At 49.9% G+C, this 19,615-nt stretch overlaps 1 protein-coding gene and 1 long non-coding RNA gene across 9 annotated transcripts in view; one reads left to right on the forward strand and one right to left on the reverse strand.

The window, feature by feature from the left end:
- The first annotated feature begins 604 nt into the window (after positions 1-604).
- On the forward strand, positions 605-19,209 carry LOC140903575 (uncharacterized). Of its 6 annotated transcripts, none has more exons than XR_013635061.1 (4): positions 605-2,718; positions 3,681-5,475; positions 14,044-14,764; positions 15,174-19,209. It is a non-coding gene; the product is annotated as an uncharacterized LOC140903575 (long non-coding RNA). The 6 variants fall into 6 exon arrangements; XR_013635060.1 differs by having other exon boundaries at positions 3,681-5,057; positions 5,159-5,475; positions 14,044-19,209; XR_013635063.1 differs by having other exon boundaries at positions 3,681-4,002; positions 4,631-5,475; positions 14,044-19,209.
- The window catches only part of KANSL3 (KAT8 regulatory NSL complex subunit 3), a 76,849-nt gene continuing 70,454 nt past the window's right edge, over positions 13,221-19,615 (reverse strand). The window contains exons 23-24 of one of the 3 annotated variants that reach the window (XR_013635058.1): positions 17,832-17,909; positions 13,221-14,524 (exon numbers count right to left, since the gene is read on the reverse strand). Coding sequence is in view for 2 of the 3 variants with exons in the window: in XM_073325082.2 (XP_073181183.1) it covers positions 17,883-17,909 (27 nt within the window). In the remaining variant the exon portion in view is untranslated. Of the gene's footprint in view, positions 14,525-17,436; positions 17,910-19,615 lie in introns of those variants that run through there. The other 2 variants (XM_073325077.2, XM_073325082.2) reach the window with 2 other exon arrangements.

Consider the following 19,615-nt stretch of genomic DNA (forward strand, 5'->3'; position numbering starts at 1 on the left):
GGAGCAGTTTAAAACAAAGAAAAGGAAGTATTTCTTCACACAACTCACAGTCAACCTGTGGAACTCCTTGCCAGAGGATGTTGTGAAGGCCAAGACTATAACAGGGTTCAAAAAAGAACTAGATTAGTTCATGGAGTATAAGTCTATCAATGGCTATTAGCCAGGATGGACAGGAATGGTGTCCCTAGCCTCTGTTTGTCCGAAGCTGGGAATGATGATTTGATGATTCCCTGATTTGTTCATTCCCTCTGGGGCACCTGGCATTGGCCACTGTCGGCAGACAGGACCCTGGGCTAGACGGACCTTTGGTCTGACCCAGTCTGGCCGCTCTCGTGTTGTTCTTACGATGTGAGTGATGGAGCCTGAACTCTGAATTTCCTGGTTTTGTGTCTCAGCCTTTATGGGTTTTTAGACACTGCAATAAAAAACCTGCCACATCATGGGTCAGAGCCCGGGTCAGTTGACGTGAGCCTGTGGGGTTTAGGCTGGGGGGCTAAAAACTGCAGTGTAGACATTCGGAGTTGGGCTGGAGCCTGGGTTTTGAGACCCTCCCCTGTCGTGGGGTCTCAGAGCCCGGGCTCCAGCCCAAGCCCGAACATCTACACCGTGATTTTATAGCCCTCCAAACTCACGTCAGCCGACTCTGGCCAGCCATGGTCGTGCTGCAGGTCTTTTATTGCAGTCTCAACAAACCCCATGGTATCTAAAATGGCTTTTGGCTGCCTATGCGCCTAACATGTGCGTTTGTGCAGCTCTCACTAAGTGTGTCCTCATTGCCATGCAAGCCTCATGTTAGCAGAGCTCAAGTCAGCGAACCTTGGGTTTGGGAACCCAGGGCTCAAGCAGATACATGGCCTTCTGACCCGAGGTTGAGAATTTTTTAACTCAAACCCCCAACCCAGGGCTCCAGCATCCACACCACAGCATGCAGGCCTGAGTCCAACCAACTGTAACCCCTCTGCCAGTCAGAGTTGGCAGCAAGGGCTGGGTTCTGTATCTAGGGGTTCTTCTTCCAACAATACAACACAGAACCAGCTCGAGCCCCCACCCACTGACCTGGGACAATTACACACCACCCCTGAGGTGCCTCTCGCCAGCACAGAGTCTGAGTGTAGCAATGAAACTTTCAATAAAAGGAGGGAAGTAACGGCATTAATTTGGAAAAACACCACAAACAGGGTTCATATACATGAACCATGAGCAGAAGACCCACCCCCAAGTAAGTTGGGCAGTGTCCTTTCCCTTCGGATTCTTAAGTCCAGCAACCAAAAGTCCCTTTAGTGTGTCTGTCCCTTCTCTTCACCCCACTCACAGTTGTTGTCCTTGGTCAGTGCAGGCCCAGAGTTCAGAGGTGCGTCTGCAGAGTTCACCTCCCGCTCTCGGCGGAGAGGGTAGGAAGGCACCTGACTTGCTCCACTGCTTGGGCACTCGCTTGCTGCACCTCTCTGCCAGCCACCCTGCTGGCTGACTGCTGTCCCACTCTGCAGGGCTCCCCTCCAGTCCTCTCCAGCAGCCACCTTGCCAGATAAGTGCTGAGATGTCTTCAGGTCCCTCCTCTTAACACAGCTCTCAGTAATTTCAGCTGTTAGTGGGGGAACCTTACTGCTGAGAGACACTGTCCCCACTGTCTAGCAAGTGTCTTTTAGTTGAGGGCGAGTCCCTCCATCAGGCTATGCCAAGCACAGTTCTGCTGCCCTTGATTCACACAACAAGAATGACAGCCCTTTATTACTCCTGCCCCAATAACAAGAAGACTGGGGATCCAACACCAGCCAAAAGTGATCATTTGGGCCAGCAATCCCATCATGCAGAGCACCTGAGCACGGTGGGTGTGCCCAAGCAAACGAGATCAGCTCCTGAAGTCCTCTTCCACAGCTCACCACTAGATGTCAGGGGAGAGCTCATTCAGACTCTGCTTACACAACCATATCCCAGACTTCCTAGCACCCTTCCAAAATCTGGTAGCTCTAGCCATTTGCGCTTGCCCCGTGGGAAACACTTGAGTACCCACCCCTGCATGTCACTGGAAGTTGGGCGGCCTGTCAGCACATCCTGACAAGCCAGGCGCTCCCAGGGACCAGAGCCAGCACCATGGAGGCGTTGCTATTTGAAGAACTTCTCTAGCTTGTGCTTTCACTTTCGTTTGAGGAAACAGACAGCACTTCCGTGAGCTGCTGGTAGATGTTCCAGCAGCATTTCCTGACCCACCACTAATGCCGGAGGGCACGGCAGACTCCAACGCAAACTGCCTGATGCTGCTCATGGCATTCGGTATAGCTACGGGCGCCTCTGACGTGGACCAGTGCTTCAGAAGCAGTGCCAGAACCAGAATGGTGGACTCATCCCATCACGCAGAGCTGGGGTGAGCAGCGGCAGGCCCAGAACTTTTGCACGCAGAAAGCTACACTTCGGGCTTTGTGAGACATTTTTCCCAACCCTCCAGCATCAAGACACACACAGGAGGTCCAGAAGAGGGCTGCTATAACTGTCTGGGAGCTGGCGACCCCAGACTGCTACCGGTCCATTGCCTGTTACCCGAAATTGGGCCGCCTAGTAACCTTAGGGAGGACTAATGACCCACCAGAGTTTGGCAGAAAGCAGCATGTTTATTATACTGATAGCTAAGCTCAAAAGAAGAGGTGGGGGGATGTCACACTCACACTCGCATACTCACGCGCCCAGGACAGGCCCGGCAATGGAGATGTCAGGACCCTCGAGGTAAGTGTCCCACAGCGCAGCGATGGATGGGGCGATGAAGGTCAGTCTTTCCGAGGCACGATGGAATGCAACGTGGCGAACCACTGGCCAGGTGGTCCGGGCGAAGGGCCTTCACAGGAGATACAACCTTGTGAATGCCCTCCTGAGCACATGACCCCTTCCCCTTTTAAGGACCTGCTCCTCATGGCCTGCGACTAGAGGTGTCTTGGCTGCGTCTGGTTGGTCACATTCCACCTCGGGCAGTGTCCATGCATTGAGCATGTGATCGCTGCCTAATTAGAGTCCCCGACACCTTGTCTACCTGGGAGCTCTTCTGATCTTCCAGCTGTTCAACCATTCATCCCACAAGCATTCCAGGAGGGAGGGGGAGAGGGAAAGCCACTTCACAGGTATTCAAAGAGGAAGAGGCGACAAAAGCGGGGGGCGGGGGGGGCGGGAAGGTGTAACAGACCTTTTGAGCATACAGGTTACACATAGCATTCAGATCACTGCTGCTTCTACAACATTGCCAACCAGTTTGGGGATGGAAAGTAGACTGTATTTGGTGGCAGAGGTTTCTGAGGCTATCAGACATGTGGCTTACCCCCGGTGCCAGGCATTAGAGATATTACTGAAATAATTGCTGGGTTTGAGCAAATGCAGTTTCCAAACTGAGCCAGGGCCTCTGATGGGACTCATGGGCCCATAGTTTGCCCCTCTCAAGGAGCACATGAGTACATAAACCACAAAGGGTCATGGACCACAGAGGGTGGTTTATGAATATCCTTGTGGGTTTTACTGGACAAGTTCCTGATGCCAGGGTTTTCAAGGACAGGCTGGGACACTATTCCCACCAAATGACATTGTCATAAATGGAGTTACTGTCCCCACGATTAGTCTGGGGGACTCTGTGTACCCTCTTTCACCTTGGTTTATCCTGATCTCAGAGGCCCTGGAAAAGGACGGTTTAATTTCTCTCTCAGCAGGTGTAGAATGGTGACTGAATGTGCGTTTGACAGATTGAAATCCTGCTGGCAATGCCTAGAGACCCATTGGGATGCCAGTGTCATCAACGCCGCCTGCATTACTGTGGCTTGCTGTGCTCTTCACAGTCTTTGTGAAGCCCAAGGTCACCCATGACAGCAGGGGCCCGCTGAGCCCGTGCACTCAGCTGGGGCTGGCTGCACCAGGGCAACAGAGAGCAGGGCTGCTCCGTGCGCCCACATCATCGACTTGCATGGACCAATGGAGGAGGGAGAATAGTACCTTTATGAATATGCTCGTGCAGTGTTTGCCGTACATTAGGTAAGTGGGGGCAGGGAGTTGAGTGCCATGCATTGTTCTTCTGAATAACTTGACCACTTATGAAATAAGGGAAGGAGGGTAAAACTTCAGATTAAGGTATCTGGACTGACAAATACATCCTGTTTGCATACAACTTCAAAGTGGCCACTTATCGTGTGTTTATTATTTGAAACACATGTTCTGTGATGTGATGCAATAAGGGTAGTACGATTTCTTAATAAAATAAAAACCTTTCTTTTTGAACACTTCTTAGAAAGGCTCAATATTAACCCTCGCCAGGCAGACCACCGGCCTCTAGCACACCAAAACACCCATAGTGTAGCACGTCCCGGGCCCCCGTTCTCCTTTCCCTTCGTTGCACGTTTGACACGCATTGGCACCGGGGCAGGAGGTGTCCATGGGGGAGGGGTTGTTCGGTCTGGAGCACATTTGGCCTATCCATCCGCTGATAGGGCCCAGTTGCATGGCCCACCCACTGTTCCTGGTCCATCGTCCCAGGGAGGGAACTCAGGCCAGTGGGCAGGTGCCGCAGGAACCTGCGGTCTGGCAGCCATTAGTGAAAGCGGCTGCTCAAACGATTCTTTTGCTGTGCTCTGTCTTCCTCCCTTAACTGCCACTCCTCTCCCAGGACCTGGGGAACAGATGTCTGCTCCTGTGCAGAAATCCTGCCCCCAGGCTGCACAGCCACTTGCTGTAAGTCCCCCTCTCTTTGCTGTTGGCCCTGTCCAGAATGCCAGCCAAAAGTCCATCACAGAAATGTTTCCTCTCGGACTGGTCCGTGACTGTACGGTGACCCAGGCTCCTCCTCGCTTGCAGGCGAGCTGTCAAGGTACTCCGGTCTATAGAGGTCAGTGGGCCTGAAAGCAGCCAGGACACACAAGGTGGGTGTTGTGTCTCAGACCATGAGCAAGAAAAACGCCTTTTGGAATTTCAGGGACATAAAAAGTTACTTTGCAAAACACTCCTTCAATATATTGTTAGCGGGATGTGCCAGCCCACAGAAGCTCCCTGGATAGCGGTGGGTTAAACAGCCGTGAAAGATGTGACAGAGAACGGTAAGTCAGAGATCACTTTTTCTGAAAATTGCAGACCCTTTTGGACTTGGGCGGAGGCTGGTTCCCACAGCATTCTATAGAAACCTCCTCTGTCCTTTCAGGTGTTTCCACCTGTTGGAAGACATGCCAGTTCTTGTGGTTCCCAAGCGGCAAAGAGAGGTTTTATCCCAAGCTGCCGGTGGAAGCCAGCCACGTGTGCCACCGACGGATTGAAATGAATGGCGAGTGCACAGCTCATCTATGAATAGAGAGGGCCGGACAGCTACTGAGGAGGCCCTGAAAACAGGCCTTTCCCTGAAATGTGGCTCCCTATCTGGCATTCCTGCTATGGGCTAAGTTTGCAGCTACAGCACCTGGGATTGTGTCAAAATTCATGGGGGAATCAACCGGATGCTGCGTTCTGGTCCCTGGCTTTGCGGTAAGTGGTCTTGAGTTGCTTAAGCCACCCCCTGCTCTGGTCACCGTCTAATAAATTTCCAGTGCTGCCACCTTCTCTCCTCTTTGCGGGTAGGCGTAATCATTCCCAGAGCTCTGACTAAACCTGATGCTTTGCTCGCCTCACCCCGGAGATTCACCAAAATCTGGCCATGCTCCCGTGACCAGGAAGCAGCGTGCCTGGCAAAGGACCTTTTCTGGCCAGTGGGCGCTGCAAAGACAGGAGCAGGTTCGCTGTGTTTGCAGCTCAGGGAGCAGACAGAATAAAATGGACGGCTTGTTAAACGCCAAACTGTGCTTGAAAAAAGGAGGTTGACTCTTTCCTGGGAGTTGATTGGTGACTCCTGGGATAAAGAGGACAAAGAATTTCAGCCCATGGGATTGTGGGATAGCATTGGTCTGAGTCTGGTGTGGCCAGGTCCATGCTTCAGAACAATAGGGCTTGAACCCTGGAACTCAGCTGGACTCAGGGTTTGCCCCTCCACTCCCATGGGGTCCTAGGAGCCTGGGTCCAAGCCCAAGTCAGAGAGATTCATGTGTAGACAGAAGGGGGATTAGGATTTGAGCCTGAGTCTGAGCCCGGGCTTACCTGGCAGCGTAGACACGCCCACTTTGTGTTACACACTTTATCATGCCCCATGAAGAACAGTCGGAGACAGAAAGCCAGTGCTTACTTGAACACTAGATGGCAACGTTCACACTCGTATCTGTGCTCCAGAGGCTTCAGGAACTGTTGTGTTTCCACCCCGATACTGTCCGGAGCCTCTTCAAGGATTTCTTTGCATCAAGCCAGAATGGAGGGAGATGCTATGAACCAGGGCACGATAAACGGTTGTGGCAAACCAAAGCTCCAATCCACCCAAAGGCCTGGCGAAAGGCTCGGAGAGTGCACAGAGCTTAACACCTATTTCCCTTAAGGTCCTCAGGGTCTATCAACGCCCAGTTTCTTAACTGTGTGGAAGCATCAGCAGCCTGAGACAGAGGAATTTGCTGACTGATTAACAGGTTTCAGAGTAGCAGCCGTGTCAGTCTGTATTCGCAAAAAGAAAAGGAGTGCTTGTGGCACCTGAGAGACTAACCAATTTATTGGAGCATGAGCTTTCGTGAGCTACAGCTCACTTCATCGGATGCATCCAATGAAGTGAGTTGTAGCTCACGAAAGCTCACGCTCCAATAAATTGGTGAGTCTCTAAGGTGCCACAAGTCCTCCTTTTCTTTCTGACTGATTAAGGATACCAAGGGCTAGAATAGTGGAACCCAAACTTTTCACAGTTGCGACCCCCCCCATCCCTGTCGACACCCCCTCCCACAGGGAACCAGGGCTGGGGCGGGGGCCAGGAGGAGAGCTGCAGCCGGGGCACGGGGGCCGGGCCGAAGCAGAGCTGGGGCGGAACGGGGCTGGGTGATGCCTTGCTGCACCCATCCAATGTTCCTCCGCACCCCCTAGGCGGGCATGCCCCACAGTTTGGGGACCACAGAGTATTAATGATGCCCTATTCAGCACCTTCACGAGCCTCTGCGTCCCCTGGCAGAGTAACACTAGGAACACGGATAACACCAAAACCAGGGGGGGAAAACGTGAGGCCGTGTGCTGTTCAGCTCTCTTCCTGCTACCATGTGCTCCGTGCATGGCTTTAGATAGGATGCAGCCACAGGCTGACATCTGGCCTCTACCCTCCTTCGAACTGTCCCAGTACCCCCTCTCTCCCACAACCCTGCCTGGAGCGGGCCCCCCCATGCGACCCCCCCCGGAGCGCCCGGCGCCCCTCCCTGGAGCGCCCCTGCCGCCGGAAGGAAAGCTTGCCTGCCTGCGCGCACAGCCACCCCTCCTGCCCCACACTGGGCAAGGGGCAGCCCCACCCCCCACCCCCAGTGAGGCTATGGTCAGGGGCAGCAGCATGGGAGGCCACACATGACGGCAGCCCCCACCCAGTACCCACCGTAGGGGAGGCGAGGGGGCTTCCTGGACCTGAGTGGGGCCCTAGGAGCACGTGCAGAGTGAGTGTGCTAGGGGGTCGGGGGGGAAGAGGAGGGGTCCCCCACCCGGAGCTCGGTGTTGCCGGCGGGGAGGGGCGGGGAAGACTCCTCTCTGACCCTAGCCCTGGGGCAGCCTGTAGGCAGCCTAAGCTCCCCGGCCCTGCCCCACCCCAGAGCCTGTGCCCCCAGCACCCCAACCCTGAGTCCCAGCTCTGAGCCCCCTCCTCAGTGTGAACCCCTCATCCCCAGCCCCATCCCAGAGCCCTCACCTGAGGGGAAAAACACGCAACTTAAATTTTGGCCATCAGTCTGGGGTATGATCGTGTTTAGCACAATACTTGATTATATTACACCCTTTAAAGTATATAATTGGTCGTATACAGGTGTGACGAAACAGGAACGTTCTTAATGTTTTCTCTGAATACTGTGTGGGTGCCTCAGTTTCCCCTAGGCATTTCTTAAGTCTCTAGGTGGTGGGATAAGGGGGTGTGATTGTTGCAGAGCCCTAGAGGGCCAGTGTGATGCTGTCTGCACAGAGGATGGCCGACACCCTGTCTCCTGGCAACTGATGGCCTGGGCCCCTCCTCTGCAAGGTGCCAACTGAAAGTGTTGGAGAACAAAGAGATCAGGTGGCCTCCTGGCCCGGGGAAAGAGACAAAGGCCAGAGGAGGGGCAGGAGACAGTGTATGTTTGGAGCTGGCTGGGGAAACGGGGAGAGGCCCAGAACTTGGGTCTGGGCTCCCCACCCCCCAAGTTGGAACAGACTGAGGGGTCCTGTTTTCTGTACCTACAACAAGCTCTGTTTTATACTGCGTTCCTTTTGTTTTACTGGCTGGCCGAGAGTCACGTCTGACAGTGGAGTTGGGGGGCAGGGCCCTCTGGCTTCCCCAGGAGCCCCGCCCGGGCGGACACGCTGCAGGAGGTGCACAGTGTGGCGGACAGCATCACACTGGCTCTCTAGGGCTCTCCAACAATCACACCCCCTTATCCCACCACCTAGGTCCTGAAGAAATGCCTAGGGGAAACTGAGGCACCCACACAGTATTCAGAGAAAACAGGAAGAACATTCCCACTTCGTCACAGCAGATACACAACAAAATATAATATATTGAAGCAGGCAAGTGCTGCGTCTGACTTCCCACTTTTAATTGACCCTTGAAATCTTCTGGCGCCGGCGCGTTGTAGCTTCATTTTATCCCAGCAACGAATTCTTGATTTGTAGGACCACTAACAACCAGCAACCCGAACCCGAACCCTATATTTGTTTTAATTTTAGAAAGTATTTGCTTTTGGGGGTTGTTGATCAAAGAGTGCGTTGGTTGTTTCCGTATTCAAAAGAGTATTAATAACGTTGACATTCTTGGTTAAATAATTTTTTTCTTACGACAGTGATATTGTGCAATAAAGGGAAACTGTTAAACGCTTACAGTTTCCAGTCCATTTTTACATTATTTAATAAAATATATATCAGCTTACAGGGCAGCGGGGGGACTAGACCCAGTCTGGGCACCACCAAAAATTATACAAACCTGCCGCCCCTGCGTGTGTGTCATTATCATATGCACAGAGGAGCCATTGTTCGGGGGTTTTATGTAATAACTACCTACAGCCAAACTACCCTGCAGAGGTTCCCAAAGTGGAACAACGGTGAAGTAGAACCATTCTGTTCATCTGGTGTATTCAGAAAAGCGGCCTCATTTGTAACTTTCCAAGTACAGGGGTTGTTGTTTTTTTCTGAGAAGCATTTAAGATTTGGTGCGCAGCCCCAGGTAAAATGGGTCAATGCTGTGATCATAGAATCATAGAATATCAGGGTTGGAAGGGACCTCAGGAGGTCATCTAGTCCAACCCCCTGCTCAAAGCAGGACTGATCCCCAACTAAATCATCCCAGCCAGGGCTTTGTCAAGCCTGACCTTAAAAACTTCTAGGGAAGGAGATTCCACCACCTCCCTAGGTAACACATTCCAGTGTTTCACCACCCTTGTAGTGAAAAAGTTTTTCCTAATATCTAACCTAAATCTCCCCCACATGAGTAAGGAACCTCATGTTATAAACAGAAGACAAGCACTACCCCAAACTGAATCAGACATTTAGCTGCTTCCGGGCAATTTATAAGATGCCAAGGAAAAGCAACTACTCGCTTTAAATGCTACACCACTGAAAATCTTTCATCGTGATACTCCCCTGAATGTGATCAAAGCTGGTGAATGACATCAGGCACGGCCTGGGGTTAGAGAGAGAGAGAGAGATCCATCTCATGACTCAGCTGATACAGAATTCAAGGCTGGGAATATATTAATAGCAGTCAACATAATTTTTATGGAAACTAGGTCTTGTTAAATGTAGCCCATAGGATTATTTTGCTGGCTATTATATCCTACTAATCCAGCCAGCCGTATCAAATAATATGTTTCTCTTTCTGAATTAATCCATTTCATTCTTATATTTTATCAGTATTAATTCCTTTGAATTTAGGATGTGCTGAGGCATATGATATGTATTTCCTAATAATTATACAGAGAATAAGTTTTGCTGAAATGCAAGAAGCCTACCAGCCTGTACCCGGTAAGATATGCTATATAGCTAAAAGTATAATCAGTTAAGAGTAAGTCAGCAGAAAAGCTGGTAGCCTTTGGCACAGATAAGAATGGTCCCTGAACTTTGGGGAACCAAAGGGAGGAATGACATACATCACTGAAAAAGTTTATCCAGCGTCTACAACCGGTTAGTAACCACAGGGTACACCATGACATGGAAGTCGCCAAGAGAGCCTAGGTTGGCAGTTTTTGGAGGGAGATAATCCTTATTAATATATAGAGAGTAAGTGTCATAATCCACTAACCTATCGGAGAAGGGGACCCCTACATTTCTTAGGGTACAGAAATAAGATTTGGGTACAGTAGGTTAGGCCTGAATTACATAGTGTCAGGATCCTATAAAATACCATGTACGGAAGAAGTCTGGAGCTTCTTTTTATGAGCTCTCTTTTAGCCTTCTTTTAGTCTTTAGCTCTTTCTTTTCTTTGTTCTCCTATATTCTGCAGATTATCTTTTTTATCTACCTATCACTCTAACTTCTATCACGCTGTCAGCTCAGCTTGTGCAGTATAGTATAACTACTCGACATTCCTAACTACTGGGGAAGCCAGCACCATCCTGTTATCGGGCATGCCAGGAGTGAGGCTGGTCCTTCACCTCCTATTACCGGCTCCTCAAGGAAGGGTGCGAGTATGTTAGGTTAAGGTACTTATAACAGGAACGTTACCACCAGGAGTTTTGGAATTCTTCTACTGTTTTGCAGTCGTAAGTTTCATAGCATTTATTATTCTTTTGTTACTCTCAATGACGTTTTTATCAATTTGGTTTTGTCCTCAGTGTTTTTGCCAAGGCACCCCAAAAGTCCTCTCCCTATATAGAACTCTCTGAGTTCTCTGACCCTGTAGTCTGAATTGGACAAGGACCTATAAATTTTCTGGTGGGATGCGATCAGTGGCAAGCCATAACAACTAGCCCATCAAATTCAGGTTAACATAAACAGACTGATTTCATTCATCGATAAGCTCACAAGTTTGGCTGATAAAGGTAACTGCATAGATGTAATACTACTGAGCCTTTTGCAAGGCATTTGACTTAGTACCGCATGACGGTCTCATAAAAAATTAGCTCCACGAGAGAGCACTCATTAACTGAATGAAGAAATACTGGCTAAGTGACAGATCTCAACAATCTTTCAGTGTGTTTGCAGTGTTGTTGTAGTGGTCTCGGTCCCAGCATATTAGAGAGACAAGGTGGTGAAGGTCGTATCTTTTAGCTCCAAAGCTTGGTTCTCTCACCAACAGAAGTTGGTCCAATAAAAGACATTACCTCACCCATCTTGTTTCTTTAAGATCTCAAGAAGTTACTGTCAGCTGGGACTCATCATTGACTGGGGGTGTTTCTAGTGGGATCCACAGTGATTGGTTCTAGGCCTGATGCTATTCACCATTTTCATCAAAGATCTGGAAGTGAATGTAAATCACAGCTGATAAATGTGTGAGTGGCACAAAAATTGGCAGAGTGGTAAACGATGAGAACAGGTCACTTGCTTGGTAACCAAAATACGTTTTAATGCAGCCAAATGCAAAGCTATATCTTGATGTCTTCAACTTGGACCTAGTTACCTTGCTGGAAGAAATGCTTTAGCCAAAGAACAGTCATTGAACAAAGCAATTATTAACATTGCAAATCCACTTGAAATATTCAACTGCCTGGATACAGCTCAGGAGCTCTTGAGACCCCAAGAATCCCCTGTGCGTCCACACTTCCCAACCCAAGGGTATGGCTGGGATGAAAAGGGCAGCACAGAGATAGATCTCAAACCAAGTCTTTGTACAGTCAGAGGCTTTGTGTCCAGAGTAGAAACTTCTTAGTCAGGATTCTGCAATGGATTCATATTTGGCTTGATTAAGTGGCTGTTCCATTTAAAAGCATCCATTTATTTAAGCATCAATTAAGGTTATAAATACAAGTCTCTGAAACTGAGGACAATCAGCAGAAGCCTTTAACCAGCACGTTGACACCTCTAATTGTAGCCAGTGGGGTAAGAAGATTGAAAATCATCCCAAGCAAGGCGTTTGAGCAATTACATCAGCCCCACTAAACGAAGCACGCAAAAAAGAATCTCAAAACAATGTAAGAACATTAGAAGTAGGAAGCCTGACAAACAATCCGTGGGGCCATGGTTGATTGAGGTCCTAAAGGCACACTCAAGAAAGATACGGCCATTGCAGAGAAGCGTAAATTCTTTGCATCGGTCTTCACTGCAGAGGATGTGGGGGAGATTCCCAAAGCTGAGCCATTCTTTTGGGGTGACAAATCTGAGGAACTGTCCCAGACTGAGGTGAACTAGCTCCACTCAGGTTGGAACAGGATCCAGACGTGCTGATGGGGACCTGCACGCCATGAAGCCCTATTTGGTTGGAGATCAGGCAGGATCTCCAGACCAAGCTCTGGGGAATTTCAGAGCTCCCTGCTCTGGCGCTTCGGGCAGTGTTTCAGCAGTTTGGGCAGGTGGGATGAGGCCGGAAAACGAGTGAACAAACTCAAAGTTCACCAGGTATTTTCACCCCCAACCTAAAGTTTCGATTCAGTTTTCGGGAAAGGTTCCTCCCTCACTGGGATGCTGTTGAGTCTTAACTCATTAAGGAGTGAAACTCACTCCTACGTGGAGAGCTAGCACCAGGTCTGTGCACCACCGACCCCAAGTAAGTCCTGAAAGACCTAGGCTGGACTGAAATTCAATGGGACTTGAGTGGCTACCTCCTGCAGGCTCCTTTGAAATTCAGTCTGACCCTTAGATGGCTCACAGGTCTCGTGCTGGCCTTCTTTGCAGGGTGAGTTAGAGCCTCATATGGAAGGTGCTGGGAATGAGCCAAGTGCTACTTACTACTCAAGTGTCTTGCGTTTTTAACTAACCCATTTCACCCACCCATCGTAATTACCCACCCTTGGTGCATTAGGATGAGCACCAGGTGAAAAAGGCGGACGAGGTGGCACCAAAACATGTCATGTGTTCATGTCGGTTTCACCGAATTGTATCATGATGAATAAAACAAAGAAAAATAATTCTAAAAAAGTCAAACTTTAAAAAACATTCAAAACAGAAACGAAACATTTTGTTCAACCCAAAACTGAGTTGGGTTTTTGTTTTTGTATTCTTTAACTTTTCAATTAATCAAACATTTCATTTTTTATTTGACCTGAAACGATGTTTTAAAAAAATTTTCTGCACTGCCAGAAACTGAGAAATCCATTATTTGCGCAGGTCTGCTTAAGGTCTATGCTGTACATTTGGCAGGGGGGTAAATGCCAAGCCTATTTGGTACAGGGTCCTGTAACATAATTACTTCGCTAATTAACATGCTTTGCTCAGTGAAATGCTCAGGAGTGTGGCTTCACCTTCCTGCAAAGGCTTTCCAGAACTGCAGCAGCTCTTAAGCCGCATGCCCATGATCCATTTCTGCCTTTTGACAGTCTCTTTAATAAGCCCCAGCAGATTGCTGATCAAATGCCTTTGTATGAGCCTGGCAGCAGCGCTGTCAAAGTGCCGTCTTCTCACCCTGCACACGCTGCCAGGGACTTGCTGGGAGGAGCGGCCTCAAGAGAAGGATAATGAGTTTCATAATTTGGATTTGGTTTATTTCTGAAGGTTACTTTGTAATGGAGAGCCACCTGTAGTCTGTAATGGCCGGATCTCAGCTGTGAGGAGAACGAAGTTCACCTCGGCCTTTTGGCTAAGATCTAGTGTAATTATACTCCACACCTGAACATAGCCATTATAGGAACAACATACCCCCATATCTCAATGTCTGTACTTTGACCGGTTAAACTTTTACCCCAAATCAGGGAGATTGGAGATTATGTATTCCTTACGCCACCCGATCCTAAATCGAACTTCGCACCCCTTGATAATCTGTACCTTATTCCTTGATAACCAGAAACTTCTATGCTTAAACTCTGTACCGTTTTTTTTTATTTTAGCATCATCTGAATAAAATTTTTAAATCTGTTCTTATCCGTTTAATGTCTGATACAGACTCTACCTGAGGACTATATAGTAAATGGACTTGTGAAAGAAGAAATTCCTTGGTTCCTGGGCTCTTTCTCGTAGGGGTGGCTCAGAACAGAGACCTGCTCTGCAGAGTGGCTGTGAGTGTGTACAGGTGGGCATGCGTCCGTGGAAGAGCACGGAAAGACAAAGACACAGGACAGTGAAGGACTGATAACACTGGCTAGAGCCAGACATTTGGCACAAACAAATGCTGCATCTGAGTCCTGACCTGCCATCTCACTGAGCACCTCACCCCCAGCTCCAGCAAGGCACGTCTCTCCAGGCCTGCAAGGCCCACAGCTAGTCTGGGACTAGCTCAGAGTCTGCCACTTGTGCCAAATAAACATTTGCCTGAAGTAATAATTATAACTTTACCCTCTTTTATCTGCTCGTTGTTCATCAGAAAGCCGACTCTATGGCAGACAGCCAGGCTGGCACAGACCATGGTCAGACAGAGCAGGGTCTTCTGCAAAAGATGCAACAGAATTCATGGAAGCAGCTTCACAGGCTCCCTACAGAACCACCCTGGAGTTCCCGCCCTCCAACACCCGGCTGCATTCAGAACACGCAGCCTTAACCAGCAGCCATACAAGAACGGGCATCGTTCTCATGAAAGAAAGCAAGGAGCTATCCTCTCGGTGTGTCCCTCCAGCAAACCCTGGCAGACTGCAAACCACAGAGCAGGTCCAGCACAAACAGTGACCATGTGAGTTTCCCCACACTGCCCTGCCAACATAGGTGCAGGAACTAGGGGGGCTGCCCCACTCCTGGGCTTGAAGTGGGTTCCATCATACACAGGGTTTACAGTTTGGGTCAGTGGCTCTCAGCACCCCCACTCTACAAAGGGTTCCAGCCCCGCTCCCTGCCAGTGTGCACTAACTCTGACTTTCATGGCTTCCAAGGCCAGAAGGGACCATTGCGCTCATCTCGTCTGACCCGCTGAACAACACAGGCCATGAAACTTTCCCCACAATAATTCCTGGTGCAGATCTGTTAAAAACCCCCGCCAGTCTTGATTTAAACAATGTCAGGGATGGAGAATCCACCAGGACCCTGGGTGAGTTGTTCCAGTTGTTAATGACTCTCACTGCTAAAAATTTACATCTTGTTTCCAGTCTGAATTTGTCTAGTTTCAACTCCTAGCCATTGGATCGTGTGAGACCTTCCTCAGCTCGACTGAAGAGCCCAGTATCAAATCTTTGTTTCCCGTGTAGATACTGATAGGCTGGGATCAAGTCACCCCTTGACCTTCTCCTTGTTTTCTAATCCTTTGATCATTCTCGTGGCTCTTCTCTGACCTCTCTCCAATTTGTCACCATCCTGCTTGAATTGTGGGCACTGGAACTGGACACCGGATCCCAGCATGGTCTGACACTCACCGCCACGGGTCGTTTTTTGCAGTGTAAACATACCCTCTTGGACTTCAGTTCTTGGGCCCTGGACGCTCCCTCCTTTGGAGGTTTCCCTGACAGACTGATGTTTGAACAGCTACAGCTTGGGCTTGGTTACGACACTTCCACTTGAAGGGACCTTAGAATCGGGGCTTTAAACCCAGGCCCAATATGTCATAGGCAACCCTACGGGGGCTACCGGGAGGGCATTCCACGGGCCACGCTACTCACAGCGCTGGGCAACCTCTCAGTGTGGAGCTGCTACCTGTCTGCCTTTCCACACACCCTCTCTCGAGCTACCTATTGACCGGGAGATCTGTGCTGGCTCTGGCGAACGCTTCCTATTTCCATCCCCACAGCAGAGTGTGAGCTCTTCTCCTCGTGCAGGACAGGGTGGATGAGATGAGAAACAACCCAAGAAACCTGTCTAAACACTTACAGCTCTGGACAAAACTAAGGACAAGGGTACTGATACTAGATGATCGCAACCTGACCTTGCAATCCATGACTGTGACTCAGGACAAAGGATGCTTTATGGAGGGGTTAGCTCCCAGTACCAAAAGAAAGGGGAAGGGTGGATGGGAAATCAGGACCCTGAGACTGACAGTCCTCAGGGGCAATGGGCAGAGGCCAATGCTCCAGGTCAGCCGGATTGACAGGGCAGGGAGGCTAATGATGTGGGAGTCTGGAGGCCAGGGGGTGAGCGGGAATGGCCTGGAACAGAGTGGGAGCCGAGCTAAGGAGAGAGCAGGGGCCAAGCTGAGCTGGGGAGCAGGGCTGGGCCAGCCAGAGAAGCAGCCCAGGGAGCAGACCTGTGCTGGGAGCAGAGCTGCAGCGCCCAGAGGGGCCAGAAAAGGCAGCCCCGGGGGCTGGGGCTGGAGCCATCCGGAGCCGGGTGCGGTGAGCAGCTGGACAGAGCGAGGGGGGGACCCTGGGCAGCCGGCCCAGCGCAGGGAGACGCCCCCAGCCCAGAGGCCCTGCAGCTGGACTTGGAAGGGGGTCGTAACCCTGCCAGGGCGGGAGCGATGCTGGGAGGAAGAGTCCTGCCACCGAGAGCTGAGGGCGTGTGGCCACCGCCAGAGCGAGTGTCTGACCCACAGCCTCCCTGCCGCTCAGCCAGGGCCTGGGCAGGGGCTGGGACGTGTGAGGAACAGACTGAACTGCCCTGACATCCCAGAGAGGCTGGTGGTGACATCCCCGGGCCACAGAGCAGGGTGTCGGGTTTTCCTTTAGCCTTTCCCCCTTTTCCCTTATTTTTTAATTGGTTGCTGTTTAGTAAATCGTATTTGCTTTGAACTGTGTGTAACGATCAATGCAGAGAGAGCACCCCGGCGTAGGGACACCCTCGCCCTTGCCCTAAGTGACCACGACCAGGTTGGGGGTCAAGCCCCCAGGAATCCTGGGCCCAGCCTTGTTGGGGTTCCGCGGACTCTGCCCCATGGGAGAGTGGGAGGGGAGCCCTCGAGGTCAGGCAGGGCTCTGGGTAAAGGGGGCGGGAGCGAGGACTCAGATCCTTTCGCGAGCCAGGAAAGTTCTCCCCAATAGCCGGACCATTCCCCCGCTTACACATATGTACCCTTTGTAAAGACTGATTCTCCCTTCCCCCAGCCCCACCCCCATAAAGTTCTTTGTTTTCATCAGCAGATGTAATATTTGCATTTGAGATTATGATCTAATGTAGAGCTGGGCAAATTGTGGGGGGGGAGAGCAAATTGCAGGGGGGGAATAGTTTATTCACACACAAAAATGCTGTTTTGGATTGACTGAAGCTATTGGCAAATTCAGGTTGAATTCAGGGAAGAGTTTCAGCCAAAAATAAATTAAATTTTAAAGCTGAAACACTTCATTTAAAAAATGTCAAAAAGGAACCTTTTGACTTTTTATTTCAAAACAAATCTTTGACCCAAAACAATTTTTTTGTTTTTATTTTTCGGGCCCGCCACTGAACTGAAAAATCAGTTCTTTGCTTGGCTCTATTCTCATGGAGAGAAGTCTTTAGATTCCTACAAGTTCAGCTAGATCATCTGTAACCCGATGATGGCTTGAACATTATTTCTCCATCGTAAAGAAAGCCCTGACAGAAGAGAGAGAGAGATGCATGACACAAAGCAGAAAGTTCAACTCACCATCTTGGCTTTTCAGTGTCCTACAGACGGAGCTGGAGTTCGCTAAGAAATGGCTCCAGGGGTGAGACAGTTCCCTATGAGGTCTGTCAGAAACCTGCTGCCTGGATTTATAGTCACGCCGGAGGACCCTGACTGTTCCCGCCCCTTTTAGAGGAGCTAATGTGCCCAAATGTCTTTCAAAAAAGGAGAACCTTTACTCCTGAGTTTATGTTTATTTTGTGCCGAGATCCTGGGGCACCTGGCAAAATGTCATTACCTCCACTGATGTTTGCTGATAAGGACGGGCCAAACTCGGAACAGGATCTTCTCATGAAATATCAGGATGAGGCAGTGCCTAAAAGGAATCACAATGTTCACCTGCTGTGAATGGAGAAGGAAATGCTGGGTCTGGGTATAGATATCAGGAACTGCAGATGTTTGTTAGCAGATGAGTTACATTTCTATAGCCCTATTCCCAACCCCAAATGCTTCACTGATGATAGGCACAGATACTCCTTCACCTGTCACTGAAATCCAGTCCCTTCTGGGTTGCGTTAGAATCACAGAATCACAGAAAATTAGGGGTTGAAGAAACCTCAGGAGGTCATCTAGTCCAACCTCCTGCTCAAAGCAGGACCAACCCCAACTAAATCATCCCAGCCAGGGCCTTAAAAACCTCTAAGGAAGGAGATTCCACCACCTCCCTAGGTAACCCATTCCAGTGCTTCACCACCCTCCTGGTGAAATAGTGTTTCCTAATATCCAACCTAGACCTCCCCCATGGCAACTTGAGACCATTGCTCCTCGTTCTGTCATCTGCCACCACTGAGAAGAGCCGAGCTCCATCCTCTTTGGAACCCCCCTTCAGGTAGTTGAAAGCAGCTATCAAATCCCCCCTCATTCTTCTCTTCTGCAGACTAAACAAGCCCAGTTCATAGACTTTAAGGTCAGAAGGGACCATTCTGATCGTCTAGTCTGACCTGCACAACACAGGTTTCATATCCATGGGAAAAGGCACAGTAGACTTGGCGATGACTGACACCTCCCACTCAGCGGGCATAGAATAGGATACAAGTGAAGTCTGGCATTCTCTGTACACATCAATGTCCCTAATCTGACCAAGAAATGACACCCAGGAAATACAGTGCCAGAACCAATGGGATGTTGCTCCGAACAGCTAGGCATTATTATGGGACAATGTCAAGCAATCAGATTTTTGAACAATATGTATTTAATAAAAGAGTGGCCTGTGAAACTGGAGGAACGTAGCACGAAGTGGACATGGTCGGGTTTCCAACACTGCAGGGTGCGGGTTAGATTTGTAAAAAAAGTTTTCATTGACATAAAAATAAACAATGTGACATTTTGATCCCGGTTGGGATAGGTTTGTAAAGACTGGCCCTGGCTTTTGCACCCACAACTTTCATGTGCCAATGTGGCTGAGGGCAAAGTCCTCCATTTCAGACTCTGCCCACAAATCAAGGGACAGCCACCTCTGAATGACCTAAAACACACCCACACATCACTGCCGATGCAAAATACCACATCACAAATTCGCTACGCAAAACAGAGGTCCAGTTAAGGCCAGGCTGAAACACAGACTCCCTGGGTTTATCAGGTATCAGAGGGGTAGCCGTGTTAGTCTGTATCCACAAAAACAACAAGGAGTTTGTTTGTTTGAGTTTTTCAGCTCTCCTTTATTTGTTCTTTTTGCTTTAGTAGTGGATCGATCCACCTGACAGCGTCCCTTTAACTGGTCCCTCCCTGGTACGTTGTTACGTCCCTGCCGCGGTTTGGTTTAGATGTAACATCGCCGTTTGGTTTTGAGTCCACTTTCCATATTTGAAAGCCAAGCGCCTGCTGACAACAGGTCAGGTCTCAGCGCAGCTCCTGACGGCGCCGATCCCAGCGGTGTGATAGCTGCACGGGCCCTTTCCTGGGTACATCCTGCAGCTGCTGCCTCCCCAGGCCACTCGGTCCAACAGGCGGCATTGACAAACAGCAGCCCAGTCCCAGCCAATGGATATGCCAGAGTGGCACAGCCTCGTATGCTGGGCTAAT

Source organism: Lepidochelys kempii, chromosome 26 (genome assembly GCF_965140285.1).
Source record: "Lepidochelys kempii isolate rLepKem1 chromosome 26, rLepKem1.hap1, whole genome shotgun sequence".
Taxonomy (NCBI): Eukaryota; Metazoa; Chordata; order Testudines; family Cheloniidae; genus Lepidochelys; species Lepidochelys kempii.